Source organism: Gobius niger (genome assembly GCF_951799975.1).
Source record: "Gobius niger genome assembly, chromosome: 22".
Lineage (NCBI taxonomy): Eukaryota > Metazoa > Chordata > Actinopteri > Gobiiformes > Gobiidae > Gobius > Gobius niger.
This window is the reverse complement of record NC_136873.1, coordinates 7,759,508-7,780,682: the sequence shown is the minus strand read 5'-3', so window position 1 is coordinate 7,780,682 and position 21,175 is coordinate 7,759,508. Positions and strand designations below refer to the sequence as shown.

The following is a 21,175-nucleotide window of genomic DNA, read 5'->3' as shown; positions in this document are numbered from 1 at the left end:
CATAAATCGGTTTCCTTCTTACTCACTTTGGTTGTTTTTTCTACCGCTGAAATGCTCCCATATGCAGATTATACCATGGTCTGGGTGAATACTCGATTCTGATTGGCTGGTGGGTGCTAACAAGCGTGCGTTATTTTTGTTTAACCGCACACGTAGTCCGGTAGTTAATCCCTTAACTCCCACCTGAACCGAGCACATTTTCTCCAGTTTGGCTTTACCCCCAGTCCAAAAGCTTCTGGAAAAAAGGTGTGAAAATAGCGACAAAACTGAGACGAAAACAATGTTGGAAATGTGAGAAAAAAGTGAGAAAAGTTTGACAAAAAAGTGATGAAAAATTGATGAAAAAGTGGCAAAAATATGACAAAAAATATGACAAAAAAATGACAAAAAAATGACAAAAAAATGACAAAAAATGACTAAAAAATGACAAAAATATGACTAAAAAATGACTAAAAAATGACAAAAAAATGACAAAAAAATGACAAAAAAATAACCAAAAAATGACAAAAAATGACTAAAAAATGACTAAAAAATGACTAAAAAATGACTAAAAAATGACTAAAAAATGACTAAAAAATGACTAAAAAATGACAAAAAATGACTAAAAAATTACTGAAAAATGACAAAAAATGACAAAAAAAGTGACAAAAAAATAACAAAAATTTGATAAAAATTGGACAAAAAAATGACAAAAAAATGACATGAAAAGTGATAGAAAATTGACACAAAGTTGACAAAAAATGTGACAAAAAATTACAAAAAAAATGAGTTACAAAAATGAGTTGAATACCCAACAAAAAAATGATGGAAAAAAAAAATGTGATGACGTGAGGAAAAAGATCCTCTCGGTTCAGGCGGGAGTTAAGAGGTTAAATCACTGGGATAGATACAGACGGCATCTCGTCACAGAAGGGGGCGTGGCTTCGCAAGAAACACAATTTTTCTCTCTTTTTTTAGCCATTTTCTGGTGGAATATGAACTTATTCATCACATACCAATAAAGTCAAGTGTAAATCAGGCCCTTATGGATATTTTCTCACAGCAGATTGTTCAGTAGAAGTGAAAAAAACACAGTTGTAGCTAGCGCTAGCTAACCGTTAGCATTAGCCCGATGCTAACATGAAGCATCAAGTTAGCATTCTCCGTTATTCATGTATTTATTGGCTGTTGAACCACTTTGCTCCTCCCCATGTCTTTGTATCTTTATTTAGTAGAAACTATATTCATAATTCAGCATTTGTTTTGAATAATTAGAGAAAGTTGAGATTTTTCTCCAAATTCAAACGATCCTGGATGATATAAGACTTTTTAATTGTCAATATGTATCACTGATCAGCTGCCATCTTGGGCAAATGTATAGAGTATAATTAACCTCTTAACTCCCGCCTGAACCGAGAGGATCTTTTTCCTCACGTCATCAGATTTTTTTTTCCCATCATTTTTTTGTTGAGTGTTCAACTCATTTTTGTAACTTTTTGTTTTTTTGTTTTTTTGTGTGATTTTTGTATTTTTTTGGTCATTTTCTGTCACGTTTTTATCATTTTTTCGTCAATTTTTCTCACATTTTTCTCAAATTTTTTGTTATTTTTTTGGCCTTTTTTTTGGCGATTTTTTGTAAATTTTTTGTATTTTTTAAATATTTTTTTTGTAAATTGTTTTAATCAATTTTTTGTCACATTTTGTCATATTTTTTGTCATTTTTTGTCACATTTTTGTCATTTGTTCGTCAATTTTTTGTCAATTTCTTGTGACATTTTGCCACTTTTTCATCCATTTTCCGTCACTTTTTTGTCAATGTTTTCTCACTTTTTTGTCACATTTCCATCATTGTTTTCGTCTCAGTTCTGTCGCTATTTTCCCACCTTTTTTCCAGAAGCTTTTGGATTGGGGTAAAGCCAAACTGGAGACAATGTGCTCGGTTCAGGTGGGAGTTAAGGGGTTAAAAGTGTCAAATAAAGTAGCAAATATGTGCATCAAATTAGTGCCAAAAGATGAAAATAAATGCAGCTGGCAGGTCAGGTTTATAACAGTTTACGTTTGTAGAAGGACACAGTATAATAATGGCAATATGTTTTAGAGTGTGTAGCTGCTGTAGCTCCTCCAGTTAAACAAACACACCTTACATTAGCTTACAGTTGAATTTGACCTCCTGACCCTTCTCTGTATGGATCTGTCCTGAATGTGTGCTGTTGTTTCCAGGCTGGTTCATGGCGGTGTCTGCAGTGGCGTCTGAGTCGGTCCAAACAGCCGTGTTAGTCTCCCCAGAAATGAAGCAGTCGGCTCCAACCTGTCGACTCAGCCTGAGATACTTCATCTGGGATTCAGGTAAACACTTTCTGAGTCCTCCATGTTGTTGTTGAAAATTTCATAAAAAATTTATAAAACATGGACAGACAAGTGCCGAAAAAAAGCCCCCAAAAAAGCAAAAAATAAATAAAAATAAAAATACCAAGACAAAAAAAGACAAAAAATGAAAAAAATGACAAAAATGTGACAAAAAAATGACAAAAATGTGACAAAAAAAAGACAAAAATGTGACAAAAATGTGACAAAAATGTGACAAAAAAATGACAAAAATATGACAAAAATGTGACAAAAAAAGACAAAAATGTGACAAAAATGTGACAAAAAAATGACAAATATGTGACAAAAATGTGACAAAAAAATGACAAATATGTGACAAAAAATGACAAAAAAATGACAAAAAAAATGACAAAAACAACAACAAAAAAATGACAAAAATGTAACAAAAAAATGACAAAAATATGACAAAAATGTGACAAAAAAAGACAAAAATGTGACAAAAATGTGACAAAAAAATGACAAATATGTGACAAAAATGTGACAAAAAAATGACAAATATGTGACAAAAAATGACAAAAAAATGACAAAAAAAATGACAAAAACAACAACAAAAAAATGACAAAAATGTAACAAAAAAATGACAAAAATGTGACAAAAATGTGACAAAAAAATGACAAAAATATTACAAAAAATGGCAAAAATGTGACAAAAAAGGACAAAAAAAATGACAAAAACAACAACAAAAAAGTGACAAAAAAGTGACGAAAAAGTGACGAAAAAAGCCCCCCAAAAAAGTAAAAAAAAAATGTCAAAAAATGACAAAATGCGACAAAAAAAAAAAAATGACAAAAATGTGACAAAAATGTGATTAAAAATTGATAAAACATTGACGAAAAACTGACGAAAAAAACCCAAAAAATGGGGGAAAAAAAGACAAAATGTGACAAAAAATGACAAAAAATGGATAAAAATTGTATAAAAAATTGATAAAAACATTGACAGAAAAGTGCCGGAAAAAATCCCCCCAAAAAAGCCAAAAAATGAAAAAAAAAAGACAAAAAGTGACGAAAAATGTGACAAAAAATGTGACAAAAATGTGATAAAAAATTGATAAAACATTGACCAAAAAGTGACGAAAAAAAGCCCAAAAACTTGGGAAAAAAAAGACAAAATGTGACAAAAAATGACCAAAATTTGATAAAAATTTGATAAAACATTGACAAAAAAGTGATGAAAGAAAGCCCCCCCAAAAAGCCAAAAAATGACAAAAAAAATTAAATTAAATAAATATAAAAGACAAAATGTAACAAAAATATGACAAAAAATGACAAAAAAATTGATTAAAAAATGACAAAAAAGTTACAAAAATGAGTTGAAAGCCCCCCCCCCCCAAAAAAAAGATGGAAAAAAAATGTGATAACTTTGGAAAAAGATCCATTTAGATGAGTTTTGTAGATCTGATCTTTCAAATGAGGCGTCACACTGGCCTACAGGATTTGGGTAAAGCTGAACAGGAGAAAACGCTCTCGGTTCAGGCTGATTTTCGCCTTTAAACCGAGCTCCCCCTGAACTCCCATGTCCTGACTCAGCCCTATGATCACTCTGCTCTCAGGTCGCACCGGTCTGGGCCCCGCCCCTCTGTGGGCGTCGGTGCGTCACCGGGTCTACGATGAGGCCGTGGTGTGGCGTCCCGAGCCCAGCAGCGTGCGCGGGTGGAAGGAGGCCACGCTGTTCCTGGGGCGGATCCCCTCCTCGTTCAGGCTGGTCTTCTACTCCGACCGGGCCCAGGGGGAGCTCGCCGACGTGGCTCTGGACCAGCTGCGCTTCCTCCACTGCGCCCCGCCCGGTTCGTCCCGCCCGACGCCCTCGCCGCCGCGTGGCCCCGGGACAGTGTGTGTAAAAGAGGGTGTGTGTGTTTGCAGCTCCTGCCGGGACGGGGTGCGGAGACGGGGCCGTGAAGTGCAAGAACGAGGCGTGTGTGGAGCGGAGGCTGGCGTGCGATGGGACGGACGACTGCGGAGACGGGACGGACGAGGAGGGCTGTGGTGAGGGGACGGACGAGGAGCGACTAACGTAAAACATGCACAATAGGCGTTTCCCTTCCTCCAACAACCACTGGGATAGACAAAAGGGTCAAGCTCTCTTTAACCCCTTAACTCCCACCTGAACCGAGCACATTTTCTCCAGTTTGGCTTTACCCCAGTCCAAAAGCTTCTGGAAAAAAGGTGAGAAAATAGCAACAAAACTGAGACGAAAACAATGATGGAAATGTGACAAAAAAGTGATGAAAAATTGATGAAAAAGTGGCAAAAATGTCACAAAAAATTGACAAAAAATGGACCAAAAAAATGACAAAAATGTGATAAAAAATTTTTTATGAAAAAGTGGCAAAAATGTCACAAGAAATTGACCAAAAATTGACAAAAATGTGGCAAAAATGTGATACAAATTTGACAAAAAAACGACAAAAATGTGATAAAAATGTGATAAAAATTGACAAAAAAAAGAATACAAATTTGATAAAACATTGACAAAAAAGTGACGAAAAATGTATGAAAAAGTGGCAAAAATGTCACAAGAAATTGACAAAAAAGTGACAAAAAAATGTGAAAAAAATGTGACAAAAAAATGACAGTTTGATAAAACATTGACAAAAAATGTATGAAAAAGTGGCAAAAATGTCACAAGAAATTGATAAAAAATTGACAAAAATGTGGCAAAAAAGTGACAAAAAATGAGCAAAAAATGACAAAAATGTGACAAAAAAATTATAAAAATGTGATAAAACATTGACAAAAAATTGACAAAAAATGGACAAAAATGTGGCAAAAATGTGATACAAATTTGACAAAAAAACGACAAAAATGTGATAAAAATGTGAATAAAATTGACAAAAAAATGATAAAATTGTGACCAAAAAAATAATAAAAATGTGATAAAACATTGACAAAAAAGTGACTAAAAATGTATGAAAAAGTGGCAAAAATGTCACAAAAATGTCACAAGAAATTGACAAAAAAGTGACAAAAAAATGACAAAAAATGAGCAAAAAAGTGACAAAAAAGTGACAAAAAAATGACAAAAATGTGAAAAAATGTGACAAAAAAATGACAGTTTGATAAAACATTGAAAAAAAAATTATGAAAAAGTGGCAAAAATGTGGCGAAAATGTCACAAGAAATTGATAAAAAATTGACAAAAATGTGGCAAAAAAGTGACACAAAATGAGCAAAAAATGACAAAAATGTGACAAAAAAATTATAAAAATGTGATAAAACATTGACAAAAAAGTGACTAAAAATGTATGAAAAAGTGGCAAAAATGTCACAAAAATGTCACAAGAAATTGACAAAAAAGTGACAAAAAAATGACAAAAAATGAGAAAAAAATGACAAAAAAGTGACAAAAAAATTATAAAAATGTGATAAAACATTGACAAAAAATTGACAAAAAATTGACGAAAAATTGACAAAAAATTGACAAAAATGTGATACAAATTTGACAAAAAAACGACAAAAATTATGATAAAAATGTGATAAAAATTGACAAAAAAATGATAAAAATGTGAGCAAAAAAGAATACAAATTTGATAAAACATTGACAAAGAAGTGACGAAAAATGTATGAAAAAGTGGCAAAAATGTCACAAGATATTGACAAAAAAAATTACTAAAATGTGGCAAAAATGTGATAAAAATTGACCAAAAAAATGATAAAATTGTGACCAAAAATGATAAAAAAGCTGTGAAAATAGCAACAAAAGTGAAAAAGTGGCAAAAATGTCACAAAAATGTCACAAGAAATTGACAAAAATGTGACAAAAAATGACCAAAAAAAGTACAAAAAGTTACATTTTTTTAACTTTTTAAAAAAGTTACAAAGTTACAAATAACAAAAAAATTACAAAAATGTGATAAAAATTTGACAAAAAATTTGACAAAAATGACAAAAAATGACAAAAAATGTGATAAAACATTGACAAAAATGGATGAAAAAGTGGCAAAAATGTCACAAGAAATTGACAAAAAATTGACAAAAAATTGACAAAAATGTGGCAAAAATGTGATACAAATTGACAAAAAAAATTATAAAATTGTGACCAAAAAAGAGTAATAAAAATTTGATAAAACATTGACAAAAAAGTGACGAAAAATGTATGAAAAAGTGGCAAAAATGTCACAAGAAATAGACCAAAAAATGACAAAAAAATGACAAAAATGTGGCAAAAATGTGATTAAAATGTGATGAAAAATTTACAAAAAAATCACAAAAATGTGACAAAAAAAAAGTTATAAAAATTTGATAAAACATTGACAAAAAAGTGACAAAAAATGTCACAAAATTGTCACAAGAAATTGGCAAAAAATTGACAAAAAAATACAAAAATGTGATTAAAATTTGACAAAAAAACAAAACAAAAATTTTGCAAAAAAATAATAAAAAGACAAAAAAGTTACAAAAATGAGTTGAATACCCAACAAAAAAATAATTGAAACAAATGTGATGACGTGAGGAAAAAGATCCTCTCGGTTCAGGCGGGAGTTAAGAGGTTGAGAAGGGGGATCAGAGGGTGTGCTCCAATTACAGAGGGATCACACTCCTCAGTTTCGCCCAATTTTGCAGAATAGCATTGTCTTTGGTTTCTGTCTGTGAACAATCTCTCGTCAGCCAAACATCATTGTAAATTAACCAGAACTGTAGAAATATTTGCATTCCTCCATATCTCACTATGTTTTTGATATTTATGTGCAGGCGACTTCCACCTCTGTGACTTTGAGGACGGCCTGTGTGACATGTGGGATCTCCGGTCTATTTCTAGTCTCCTGTGGTTCAGAACCAACCAGAAGAACATCTCCATCACAGACCCAATGAAAGGCCCGGGCCGGGACCACTCCACCAACACCGCGGCAGGTAAAGCTACAGCGTCTGGACTCGTCAGCAGGTTCTATTGTATCAACATTAACCCCTTAACTCCCACCTGAACCGAGCACATTTCCTCCAGTTTGGCTTTACCCCAATCCAAAAGCTTCTGGGAAAAAGGTGTGAAAATAGCAACGACGAAAACAATGATGGAAATGTGAGAAAAAGTGAGAAAACGTTGACAAAAAAGTGACAAAAAATTGATGAAAAAGAGGCAAAAATGACACAAGAAATTGACAAAAAATTTATGAAAAAATGACAAAAATATGACAAAAAAAATTGGAAAAAAAATTGGATAAGAAATTACAAAAATGTCACAAAAAATGACCAAAATGTAACAAAAAAATGACAAAAATGTGATGAAAAATTGACGAAAAAATTACAAAAAATGACAAAAAATTGACAAAATGTGACAAAAAAATTAATAAAAAATTGACAAAAAAGTACAAAAAAATTACGAAAAAATGACAAAAAAAAGACAAAAAAAATGGCAAAAAATGTGACAAAAAATGACCAAAATGTGACAAAAAAGACAAACATTAGATAAAAAATTGACGAAAAAATGACAAAAATGTGACAAAAAATGACAAAAAAGTAGAAAAAATTGACAAGAAATTTGATAAAAATGTGACAAAAAATGTAAGAAAAATGACAAAAATGTGACAAAAAAAATTATAAAAATTTTACAAAAAAATTTGCAAAAATGTGACAAAAAATTGATTAAAAAATTGATAAAAAATTTACGAAAAAATTACAAAAATATGACAAAAATTTGATAAACAATTGACTAAAAAGTTGGATAAAAAATTGGATAAGAAATTACAAAAATGTCACAAAAAATGACAACAATGTGATGAAAAATTGACGAAAAAATCACAAAAAATGACAAAAAAATGACAAAATGTGACAAAAAAATTAATAAAAAAATTGACAAAAATTACAAAACAATTACGAAAAAATGACCAAAAAAATGACAAAAAATGTGACAAAAAATGACAAACATTAGATAAAAAATTGACGAAAAAATGACAAAAATGTGACAAAAAATGACAAAAAAATATAAAAATGTGATCAAAATTTGACAAAAAAGTAGAAAAAATTGACAAAAAAATTGATAAAAATGTGACAAAAAATGTACGAAAAAATGACAAAAATGTGACAAAAAAATTAATAAAAATTTGACAAAAAAATGTGCAAAAATGTGACCAAAAAATGACAAACATTAGATAAAAAATTGACGAAAAAATGACAAAAATTTGACAAAATGTGACAAAAAAATTACAAAAATGTGATAAAAAATTTGACAAAAAAAGTAGAAAAAATTGACAAAAAATTGGCTTAAAAATCTACGAAAAAATTACAAAAATATGACAAAAAATTGATAAAAAATTGACAAAAATTTGATAAAAAATTGACAAATAAAGTTACAAAAATGAGTTGAACGCCCAACAAAAAAATGATGGAAAAAAAATCCGATGACCTGAAGAAAAAGATCCTCTCGGTTCAGGCGGGAGTTAAGAGGTTTTGACCATTTCTACTTTATGAAGCCACATCTGAGAAATGCATGTATGCCCCAGGTCACTTCCTGTATGTCACCGTCCCGGAGTCGGGCCTGAAAAAGGACTGGGCTGCGTTTCAAAGCAAACGCCTCCAGCCGACCAACAGCTCCCACCCCTGCAAGATGGTGATGTACACGCACCAGTTCGGCCCGCGCTCCGGAGGGCTGACGGTGCTGGTGGCCGACAAGAACATCTACCCCGTGTGGGAAAGGGGCGGAGCTCTGGGAGACCTCTGGGTGCGAGCCGAGGTGGAGATCGTCACCAACGCTTCGTTTCAGGTCAGATTCCTGCGCAAAATAGTTAAAACTCTCCAATCTTTGTTATACATTTGATTTCTACACACTATTGAGCAGTTAGTAAGTCACTGGTACAAACTTTAATCATTTATAAAGCTGTTTTAGCACCACCAGAACAGATTGCGAGATGATGAAAGTAATATTTACAAATGCTCAAAGGACCAGGCCACCGTTTTGCCATAGTGATATACCTGAGCTTAGACGAGTTGATCCGTACCAGTCTGGTCTTTGTGATTTCAGATCGTAATCATGGCCGCCATCAGAGACTTTGCCTACGGAGGCATCGGCGTCGACAGCATCGTGTTGTCTCCGGAATGTCGCAGATCGTCAGGTACAAAAACTCATGACATCCTCGTGTGCAAATGAAAGTAATCTGACTGCTTCTAAAATGTGTGAAACAAAAGTCTATAATCTTTAACCTCTTACCACACGCCTAAACCAAATGCAGTCTGTCCTCTTTGGCTGTTACATAGGCCTGTGTAACACCGCATTTGAAAGCTAAGACCCACAAAACTGATCTTTTTCCTCGCATTGTTGCTGTGTTGTGTCACCTTTTGTATGTTTTTTTTTCTTTTCTTTTTTGTGACATTTTTGTTAAATATTTGTCATTTTTTTTGTTGAATTTTTGTCATTTTTTAGTTGATTTTTAGCTGAATTTTTGTCAAATTTTTGTCACATTTTTGTTGAATTTTTGTCATTTTTTTTGTTGATTTTTAACCCCCTTTTTTGTTGAATTTTTGTTGAATTTTTGTTGAATTTTTGTTGAATTTTTGTTGAATTTTTGTTGAATTTTTGTTGAATTTTTGTTGAATTTTTGACACATTTTTGTTGAATTTTTGTCACATTTTTGTTAAATTTTTGTCACATTTTTGTTGAATTTTTGTGACTCTTTGGTTGAGATTTTGTTACATTTTTGTTGAATTTTTGTCATTTTTTTGTCACATTTTTGTCACATTTTTGTCATTTTTTGTTGAATTTTTGTCACATTTTTGTTGAATTTTTGTCACATTTTTGTTGAATTTTTGTCAAATTTTTGTTGAATTTTTGTCATTTTTTTGTCACATTTTTGTTGATTTTTTGTAAATTTTTTGTCAAATTTTTGTCACATTTTTGTAATTTTTTGTCACATTTTTGTCACATTTCTGCCATTTTTTTGTTGAATTTTTGTCACATTTTTGTTGAATTTTTGTCACATTTTTGTCGCGTTTACATCCTTGTTTTCTTCTCATTCTTTGTGACTATTTTGGTGTTTTTTCCCAAGAAGCTTATTGATTAGGGCAAAGCCAAACTGGAGAAAATGTGCTCCGTTCAGGCGGGAGTTAAGAGGTTAAATCCATGTCATATCAGTGTTTGTCGTATCTATTCCGACTTGTCCCTTCTTGTGTTGCTCAGAAAACTGGACCTTGGCCAATATCCCCAAATCCCCCAAAGACCCGTGCACCTTCCCAGAGAAGATGTGTGACTTCCATGTGGACTGTGACGGGGCGAACGACGAGAACAAGTGCGGTCAGTGTCGTCCCAATGTGAAAAAATGTACTGTTTGAATATTCTTTTAATAAAGTTATGATCATTAAATCCACTAGAGGGCGCCATGTCATTAGACAAGTGTGATTTAGCTCCATAACAAAGAACAAGTCCTTTTGTTGTTAATCACAATATACATATAAATGTCAAAGGAAAAGCTCAGGTTTGATTCTACTGACTAACCTTTGGACGAACTCAAAGTTGATTAAATAAAATAGGAATGTGACGTTCGTGACCAAATCGACTCTCTTTTTGAACCTGATTTTAACCTATGAAGAAAAACGAGAAGAAAATGAGGATGTAAACGCAACAAAAAACGCTTAAAAGTGACCAAAAAAGGCGACAAAAAGGACAAAAAAATGACAAAAATCCATCAAAAAAAATGACAAAAATCCATCCAAAAAATGACAAAAATTCATCAAAAAAGTGACAAAAATCCATAAAAAAAATGACAAAAATCCATCAAAAAAGTGACAAAAATCCATCAAAAAAGGGACAAAAATCCATCAAAAAAGTGACAAAAATCCAGCAAAAAAGTGACAAAAATCCATCAAAAAAATGACAAAAATCCATCAAAAAATGATAAAAATCCAACAAAAAAATGATAAAAATCCATCAAAAAAATTACTAAAATTCAACAAAAAATGATAAAAATCCATCAAAAAAAAGACAAAAATCCATTAAAAAAATTACAAAAATCCAACAAAAAAGTGACAAAAATCCAGCAAAAAAGTGACAAAAATCCAGCTAAAAAATTACAAAAATCCAACAAAAAAGTGACAAAAATCCAGCAAAAAAGTGACAAAAATCCAACAAAAAAATTACAAAAAATTTAAAAAATTCAGCAGAAAAAAAAGAGCAGCAAAAAAGTGACAAACAATAAGTGACAAAAAAAACACATAAGGGAAATAAAAAGTGACAACAATGGCAAAGAGGAGAGAATGCATTTGGTTTTGGCGGGTGGAAAGAGGTTAATGGACTCCCATCTCTGTTTGTGTAAGGCGGGGGGTAAGAGGTTATGATATGATTCTGATGTTCCTTTGTTGCAGGTGACTTTGCGTATCCCGAGGGCCATCAGGGTTGGACAGACTCCAGCGTCGGGAGTCAGGGCTGGCTCCTGCACGAAAACTCCTCCTCCAAAGGTAAACATCAGAGTCCTTTTTTATTCTTCACCCTGACATGAATGGACCGTGTTTTGTTTGGTTCTTCCCAGAGGTGTTCCTGTATGTGGCCGAGGCAGCGGGGCAGCAGAAGACCGAAGCCCAGACTAAGACCCCTCTGCTGGGCCCCTCCGGTCCCGCCTGCGCCCTCAGCTTCGACTACGCCCTCATCGGCAGCCCAGAGCACATAGGTGGGTTCAGCTCCTCCCAGGTAGTCTCCGCCCACACATACAGCTGAAACTCGGAAAACTAGAATATCGTGAATGTTATTTCTGTAAAACAACTTCAAAATGTAAAGAAAACCTCTGCATCACTGGCTGCTATGGGCATGAAAGGAGAGAAACTCATGATGTGGACCCCCTCCTCCCCTGACCTCAGCCCTATTGAGAACCTTTGGAGCCTCAACAAGCAAAGCATCTATGAGGGTGGGAGGCAGTTTTCATCCAAAGAGCAGCTCTGGGAGGTTATTCTAACATCCTGCAAAGAAATACAAGCAGAAACTCTCCAAAAACTCACAAGTTTATTGGATTTAAGAATTTTCTATTTTCAATTCAATTCATCTTTTTTATTTGAGCATCTGAGCTCCACAAAGTTCTTCATAGGAACAGAGTTCAGCACAGTAATCAAGCAAAAGAAAGATACATGCGTAGTTGAATCGCCAAATAGAAAAATAAATAATGTGGATATGATGCTCAAAAGGAGTAGGCAGAAGCTTCAGCTTGTTAGCAGTGTTAATTATATCTTCAATTTTAGTCTAGTTTTAGTCGACTAAAATTGCAAGTAAATTTAGTCGACTAAAGTTAAGACTAATTTAGTGGACTTTGCATTGATAATATCCATTATAATCATATTTAATGTTGTTCCTCTGCTTCATGGAGCTGCTCCACATGAACAAAGCTCAGAGCTGATCCTTTAACAGAGGATTTACATGATCTGAGGCTCTTTCAGACGCTCAATAGAAGTTTGGCTGATTTTAGTCTCTCCTTTTCATTTTTATTTAGTCTTATTTTAGTCGACTAAAACATCTGGACATTTTAGTCATAGTTTTAGTCTCATGAGAAACTTTTAATTTAGTTTTAGTCCAGTTTTAGTCGTCAAAAATATCACTTTGACTAAAATTAACACTAAATATTTTAGTCGACGAAATTAACACTGCGTGTTAGTGCCGACCCCCTTTTGTACTTGAGAAATAGATACATTCATCAAGAAGATATGACATATAGTCATTTTATCATATTCCAGTGACTTTACAATCATCAATATTTACATTGCAACATTCTGCTGATCCCAAGACAGGGAAAGAAAAAATGATAGAAAAAAAATGGAAAAAAAACAACAAAAATATGACACAAATGACGTGACGAAAAGTTTCCATCACTCTTGTAGGTCTTAGCTTTCAAATGAGGCGTTACATTGTTGCTCTCCAGTAGCTTTTAGATTTGGGTAAAGCCCAGTATAAAAAAAAACATGAATCTAAAAGGAATTCCGTGGAGTATGGTGCACCACAAGGTTCAGTTTTGGGACCACTATTATTTATTATTTATATTAATGATTTTGCTTCTGTTTCTACGACCACCTTTCCCGTTCTTTTTGCTGATGATACAAATAAAATAAATAAATAAATAAGTCGACCTGGGGAAAATGCACTCGGGTGGTTAGAGGTTAAAATATGTATTTGTGGAAGTGCACAATTACGCTAAGGGCCAAGGGCTCCTATGGTAAAATATAACTTAATATAACGTTAAGATGTTTCTGATTTAAACATCTTTTGATTTCAGTAAATATGACCTCCTAATGCTACAACTTCAACAAATAACCATTTTCAATCAATTCCAAGCTTTAAAATATATTGAAACGATAAGTTGCATATTTAAATCCCCATTCGCCTGCTGTGTGTGACTTATTGAGTTTACTTCTTCATGACTTACAGGGGAGCTGTCCGTGCGCGTGATGGACAGTCTGCTCGGACCTCTGCCCAAAGTCTGGGAGTTTGGAGGGAAAACCGGGTCGGAGGCGGGATCCTGGAACCACACGGTCGTTCACATCGGGCAGAGGAGAGCGCGCTTCCAGGTGCTCCTAAATATCAACAACTGACGCCATTGCTCATCGCTAACACATGTACTTTTACTTCCCCAGCTGGCATTTGAGGCTCAACTGGCAGAGCTGCATAATTCGGCCCAAATCAAAGTTAAAAATGTGACGTTCCAGTACTGTAATGACAAGTACTTCCCCTATTCTCCAACCGGTAAGTCAGATTATATTACATTACTGGTATTACATATGTTGGTAACACTTTACATTACGGGCCGGTAAGTACTAGTAATTGGGGTTAGGGAGTCACAGAGTTACCACAGTATCTCTCATTACTAAGAGATACAGGGGTAACTCTTAGTCATGAAGGTTGTACTTCTATTTACTATGCTACTTACTGGTAATTCAAGGATACTACAGCAGCAATTCATCCTGGTAATTCTCACTATAGTATCCTTTAAGTACCACCATACTTAAAAACAAAAAAGTGACACAAATCCAACAGAAAAGTGACAAAAATCCAACTGAAAATTGACAAAAATCCAACAAAAAAAGACAAAAATCCAAAAGAAAATTGACAAAAATCTTACAAAAAAGTGACAAAAATCCAACAAAAAAGTGACAAAAATCCAACAAAAAAGTGACAAAAATCCAACAAAAAAGTGACAAATCCAACAAAAAAGTGACAAAAATCCAGCAACCTAGAAGTACCACTATTATCACTTGTATTTACCACTGTAAGTACGAAGGACTTCCCGGCCCGTAATGTTTGACCCTTGTGTGTTTTGTTCCAGGGCTGTCCTGTAATTTCGAGGAGGGGCTGTGTGGGTGGTACCAGGACACCGGTGACAACTTCGACTGGACGCTGCTGCAGGGGATGGACCACACCATCAGCGTTGGTAACATTCACCTTTTGTTTTCGATGGCGATACCTGAACAATGCCTATGCTCAAATATTTGTTGTCTAGAACCAGAAAATGGATCAATAATGTGTGAGAAATGGGGGATGATTTGGGGGAAATGTGGCTGAAAGGGGGGGGGGGGGGGGGGGGGGGGGGGGGGGGGAATTGGGAGAACAAGGGGAAAAAAACTTTTTTCCCCAATACCAGACAGCTATCGTTGGGCTAAAATTGGCAGGTCCAACCCTTGGTCTTTTTACAATTAAGAAAATCTGCCCTCAAGCAAAACGAGCCTATCCCTGAATATATCCCTCACAATTGACTCTACAATGATGATAAACACTACAATGATGACCAAACCTTCTGTTGGTCTGTAAATGCAGTAAATTAGAATAACTGCCTTGTATAAAATGTCTCTCTCAAAATGTCTGTAGTGAATGTCTTGAAATAGGCCTCTGTCTCTTTAAGAACCTCTGAGCCTTTAGACACGCCCCCTCCACACGCTGTCTGTGGCATCAGTGGGGAGGGGGTTCTGCTGAGGAGCAGTGGTTGGTTACTCGGCTGGTGACGAAAGCTCGGAGGCGTCTCCAGGAGGTGGGGGCGTTCCTAGGAGGACTCAGGCAAACGCAAACCTATCCCTAAAATGGCCGCCATCAGAGTTTTTACAGATTACTCAGAAATACGTGAATGTGCCAAGGCAACACTTCAGGCATGTTTTTAATGAGGGAGTGACAGAATAACATGATGTAAAGCTTGAAAAAGTCCATTTTGCATAATACCCCCCCCCCCTTTAAAGTTTAGACATGGCTAGCAGCAGAGCTAACGTTAGCATTTGAACTGTTGTACAAAAACAACAACATACCTTAGGAAAGTTCCTATCACTGATCCAAAACCGGAAGTGTTTTATTGCTGTCCTAATGGCTCCGTTTCCTCCCCCAGGCAGAAGTCTGGTCGTGGACTTGTGGAGCCCCTCCCTCCGTGGTGCGTTCGGGCGCATCCTCTCGTACACCCTACAACCGACGGCCGACAGGTGCCTCTCCTTCTACTACAAACTCTACGGGCCGAACACAGGTAGGTTTAAAAACAAAACAAAAGATTCAGTGAAACTCACGGATGGTCCAGCAGCTTCAAATACCTTTTGTAGCAGCTGTTCTATTCATCTGATGTATTTGTCTGGCAGAAACCGTCCTCATTACGCTTCATCTTTCAAGAAATATCGAAGGTTTTCACACCTAGACCAAAATATTCAACTATTTCACGCTTTTCATCAGCAGAGAGATCCTTTTTCTTTCCCTTATTGATTGAAAATGGTCTGCTTTATAATGTGGAACGTCCTTTTTCAGCGGTTGACAAAAATCCAGCAAGAAAATGACAAAAATCCAGCAAAAAAATGACAAAAATCCAGCAAAAAAAAAGACAAAAATCCAGCAAAAAAATGACAAAAAATAACAAAAATCCAGCAAAAAAAATGTCGAAAATCCAGCAAAAAAATACAAAAAAATAACAAAAATCCAGCAAAAAAAATGTCGAAAATCCAGCAAAAAAAGACAAAAATCCAGCAAAAAAAGACAAAAATCCAGCAAAAAAAAAGACAAAAATCCAGCAAAAAAAGACAAAAATCCAGCAAAAAAAAAGACAAAAAAATAACAAAAATCCAGCAAAAAAATAACAAAAATCCAGCAAAAAAATTACAAAAATCCAGCAAAAAAAAGACAAAAAAATTATAAAAATCCAACAAAAAAGTCAAAAATCCAACAAAAAAAAGACAAAAATCCAACAAAAAAAAAGACAAAAATCCAGCAAAAAAATGACAAAATCAGCAAAAAAATGACAAAAATCCAGCAAAAAAAAGATAAAAAATCAGCAAAAAACGACAAAAAAACAACAACAAAAAATGATACAAAATCAGCAAAAAAATGACAAAAATCCAGCAAAAAAAAAAGATAAAAAATCCAGCAAAAAAATGACAAAAAATGATAAAAAATCAGCAAAAAAAAAGATAAAAATCAAACAAACAAAAAAAGATGAAAAATCAGCAAAAAAAGACAAAAATGCATCAAAAAAATAACAAAAAAGTAACAAAATTGCCATAAAAAAGTGACAAAAACACATAAGGGAAATAAAAAGTGACGACAATGGCAAAGAGGAGAGAATGGATTCGGTTGTGGCGGGTGGTAAGAGGTTAATATTCACGGACCAGACACACACTTTCGAGAGCCCCGAGACACAAAACCATCCATGAGTTTCATTGAAAATATATTTTGTTTTACCTTTTTGACACTGGAATACAATTTGCATTACAATTGTTTACACAGTGTAAACAAAAAAACGTGTATAACTGCTTTATATAAAACTCAGGCCCCCCTATTCAAGTTGTTTAGAGTGTCACTCCATTAGCTTGACCCCTTGACTGCATGTATCTGACTGTCCCTGTGTCTGTGCACCATCTCTGGCTGATGCAGGTGCCCTGAATGTGAAGCTGCTGGATGGTTTTGGTTATGAGCTGACCCTGTGGTCCCGGACCGGAGCCCATGGGAACATGTGGCACGAGGCCCATTGCCCAGTGCCCCACCAGCTCACCCCCTTCAGGGTAAGACACACATACTGTAAATGCTCTAAGGGGCATCTAGGACCAGGCCTTTATTGGAACCAGGCCACAATTAGAGACAGGCCTTTATTTCTATTTGAGCAAAACGGACGACCAGGAAAACGAAGAAAAAACGAGATTTGTGTCCATTTGCACCTAAAATATTAGGTTCATTTATTAATGAACATTTCAAACCCTCTCCCAGCGGCTGGAACGTTGACGCCTTTTATTTTGTCGGGACAACAGGAAGTGTTTCGTTGCTGTTAGCGGAGCTTTGACATCAGTGTCACTGCAGGTTTCTGTTTCGTTTTTACCAAAGGACCGGATTATTTGTTGTTATCTCGTGTAAAAGGCGAGTTTAGACGGAGCGTTTGTGTTTGTGATCGATCATGAGACTGACCCGAGAGAAGACGAGACGCTCGCGCTGATGGGAGGAGTTATTTTGAGGCGTGGGACTGACCTGCACACGGAGCAGCTGGACGTGCTTTGAAGACGCGATGGTGACTTTATTAAATATCCAAATATCGTCACTGGAGGTTTGAAAAGTGGCTAAATCTGTGTCAAAGTTACGCTCGGATCAGCTCCTCCGCAGCGTCCCCCCCTCGGCCCGGGTTCCCGTTTGTTACTTCCTGCACGTGAGTTTTCATTTACACCAGTATGAAACAAATTCCTAACATGGGGAAAGTACATAGATGATAATGAGGCCATTGGAAGAAAGAATGTTTCTCTTCCCCAGGGCAGCTGTGAGAAAGGCTTTCACCCCCGAGCTGCAAATGAACACAAGACGTGAATGTGTACCTGAGATACTGTATAATTTTTGTATGTGTTTGTCGTGCATCTCCTCAGCTGGCGTTCGAGGCGGTCCGCTCCGGCTTCGACGGGCGCGTGGCCGTAGACGACGTGGCGCTGACGGACACCCCGTGCACGTCTCTGCCGAGGAGGTGCTCGTTTGAGGGAACCCGCTGTGACTTCAGCAGCGCGGGACAGGGGCGCTGGCGCCACCGCAACGGCCTGACCGGCTCGGGCCCAAAGAGCGACCACACCCTGGAGACTGCGCAGGGTGAGGCGCCTGACGTATTAGAATTACGAAGAAGAAGCTAACAGGCTAACGGGCAAAGCTAACTGTGGGCTAGCGTCACTTTAAACAGTATTTACAGCCAAGTTTGAGTGAAAAAAGTTACTTCCTTTGTATAATTGGATGAACAAAATCCCTCTGTCCCTTTGTCTTTCCTGTCAGTGTAGGATTTACTCTCCAAGACAATTAATAAGTTAAAAAATCGCAACTTGCTACGACACCTGCAGTTGCGCTCATGGCCTCTAGGAGCAAGAGTTGCTTAGTACTGCTTTAAAGTTTAGTTTATAATCCTTATTGGGGTAGTTGGGGGGGAAAAAACAGTCCATAATCCAAGGAACAAACAAAACAAAAGGTTGTTCATACCCGCTCGCCGTCAGTTCAGTTCATGGGGTACAAAAAAACCTGACCTGGAAATAAGGCCAGTTCACAGTTAACTCATTGACTGCCAGCCATTTTCAAATTAGAGCTCCCCACTGCTGTTTTTTCAAGACCCACAGAATATTTAGGTCTAGGTCTATGTCAACACGAAACCCACAAAAAGAAAGATTAGACTCTCTTCTTTCATCTAAAGAAAAAAGTTTGTGTGTACCTCTTTCCATTCTTCAGTTATTGTCTTGTCAAAATGCTGTTTTCTGACCAAAACGCTGAGAAAACGAAAGAGCAATGCTGCCACTTAGTGACTCAATAAAACAACTTGTAGTTCTTTTTTTGAGTCAGCATTAGGCAGCACAACTAAGATTTTAACACCAGACATGCTCAAGGCTTTGCTGCAGCTGTTACCATTGAAAACCGAATTGACGTTTATATACGTCATTGGCAGTCAATGAGTTAATGGTAGCAAATTCATCATAATTATTGTTGGGCACTAAATCACTCAATAATTTGTTGAATAATCAAATCAAACATTCCTGATCCTTTCTCATGATGTTGTTCTGCCCAGGTTACTACATGATGGTGGACTCGGGGTCAGACGTGCTTCCCTCCGGGGCCGTGTCCTCCCTCACCTCCCCCGTCTACTATGGGACGTCCCGCACTGAGTGTCTTCGATTCTGGTACCTCATGGACGGAGACAGTCCCGGTGGGTTCAGGCTCCTTTACTTGGAAATGTATAATAATGGATAAGGGCTGAGGCTGGAGGAGGTCAGAGTGGGACAGGTAGGCATTCTATCACCATCTAAGTCTTTTTTTTTTCTTCATTTTTATATGATTTACTACAATCACAAGATGGCCGCCCGGTTTTCCACTTTGTTTACAAATCTGAACTACTTAACATAAAGATGGCCCTACAAATATCTTAACCTCTTAACTCCCGACTGAACCGAGAGGATCTTTTTCCTTTTTTTTGTTGGGTGTTCAACTCATTTTTGTAACTTTGTAGTCATTTTTTGTCACATTTTTGTCATTTTTTCGTCCATTTTTATCACATTTTTGTCACATTTTTGGTCGTTTTTTTGTAATTTTTTGTCAATTTTTTTGTTATTTTTTTGTCAAATTTTGTCACAATTTTTTGTCATTTTTTGTCAAATTTTATTTTTTTGTCAAATTTTTTTAATCATTTTTTTTGGTCATTTTTTTGTCATTTTTCCTCACATTTTTGTCACATTTTTGTCATTTTTTGTCTTTTTTTTGTCTTTTTTTTGTCTTTTTTTTCCTCCATTTTTCGTCATTTTTTTGTCACATTTTTGTCATTTTTTGTCATTTTTTTGTCACATTTTTGTCTTTTTTTCGTACATTTTTCGTAAATTTTTCGTACATTTTTCGTACATTTTTCGTAAATTTTTGGTCACATTTTTTGTCACATTTTTGTCTTTTTTTGTCATTTTTTGTCATATTTTTTCATTTTTTCGTCATTTTTTTGTCACATTTTTGTCTTTTTTCGTCATTTTTTCGTCAATTTTTCGTCAACGTTTTCTCACTTCTTTGTCACATTTCCATCATTGTTTTCGTCTCAGTTCTGTTGCCATTTTCACACCTTTTTCCAGAAGATTTTGGACTGGGGTAAAGCCAAACTGGAGAAACTGTGCTCGGTTCAGGCGGGAGTTAAGGGGTTAAATGATAAGATTAAAAAAAGATAAAAAGATAAAAGATAAAAAAAAAACATCTTAGGAGGATAAAAGAGCAGGTAGGTAAGGGCTGGGGCTGGAGGAGGCCGGAGTAGTCGTCAGTAGCCTTATCCAGGACGGCATCCCAGGTGTATCCAGCTTTTCTGTCCAATCCATGCCTTTATAGACATCTCGTTCCATTACTAAGGCCTTTTCTCCTGTGTCGTGAAGGTTCTCTGACCGTTTACATGAAGCCGGTGGAAGGGCCGCGAGTGAAAATCTTCTCCAATGATCTGAACCAGGGAGACGTTTGGCGCCACGGCCACGGCGACATCTCCAGTGACCTCGTCGACTGGCAGGTACATGATCCGTGAGTGATGTGGACGCTCTCTCCTTTACCGTCACGTGTCATCTGCATCTGTGATTCTGCAGCTGGAGTTCGAGGTGATCGGAGCTGGCGGTGAAAACACTCACGTTGCCATTGACGACATCCATATTTCATCCCATCCGTGTCAATCTCAAGGTTAGAAGAGCCCGAACTACTATCTATCTATCTATCTATCTATCTATCTATCTATCTATCTATCTATCTATCTATCTATCTATCTATCTATCTATCTATCTATCTATCTATCTATCTATCTATCTAATGGCCTGGGTGTTTTCCTCCAAAACACACTTTTTCCCACAGGCACATGTTTGGCTGATTTTCACCCAGCGATAGTGATAGAAGGTAGGGCAGGGTTAGTGTATTTAATCAGGCTCTTGCCCCTTTCAAG

The 21,175-nt window shown here is 35.9% G+C and overlaps 2 protein-coding genes across 2 annotated transcripts in view; both read left to right on the top strand.

Moving 5' to 3' along the window:
- Positions 1-21,175, top strand: part of phpt1 (phosphohistidine phosphatase 1) — a 207,046-nt gene that overhangs the window by 10,854 nt on the left and 175,017 nt on the right. The gene's annotated exons all lie outside the window — the stretch shown is intronic.
- The window catches only part of mamdc4 (MAM domain containing 4), a gene marked incomplete at both ends in the record, with an annotated part of 34,413 nt that overhangs the window by 4,575 nt on the left and 8,663 nt on the right, over positions 1-21,175 (top strand). The window contains 18 exons of the mRNA XM_079581100.1: positions 2,200-2,325; positions 3,917-4,150; positions 4,227-4,349; positions 7,056-7,214; positions 8,801-9,060; positions 9,319-9,409; positions 10,471-10,584; positions 11,652-11,744; positions 11,816-11,953; positions 13,693-13,832; positions 13,899-14,007; positions 14,588-14,692; positions 15,632-15,763; positions 17,155-17,282; positions 18,126-18,339; positions 19,295-19,432; positions 20,628-20,755; positions 20,829-20,919. Coding sequence (XP_079437226.1) covers positions 2,200-2,325; positions 3,917-4,150; positions 4,227-4,349; positions 7,056-7,214; positions 8,801-9,060; positions 9,319-9,409; positions 10,471-10,584; positions 11,652-11,744; positions 11,816-11,953; positions 13,693-13,832; positions 13,899-14,007; positions 14,588-14,692; positions 15,632-15,763; positions 17,155-17,282; positions 18,126-18,339; positions 19,295-19,432; positions 20,628-20,755; positions 20,829-20,919 — 2,523 coding nt within the window. The remainder of the gene's footprint in view (positions 1-2,199; positions 2,326-3,916; positions 4,151-4,226; positions 4,350-7,055; positions 7,215-8,800; positions 9,061-9,318; positions 9,410-10,470; positions 10,585-11,651; positions 11,745-11,815; positions 11,954-13,692; positions 13,833-13,898; positions 14,008-14,587; positions 14,693-15,631; positions 15,764-17,154; positions 17,283-18,125; positions 18,340-19,294; positions 19,433-20,627; positions 20,756-20,828; positions 20,920-21,175) is intronic.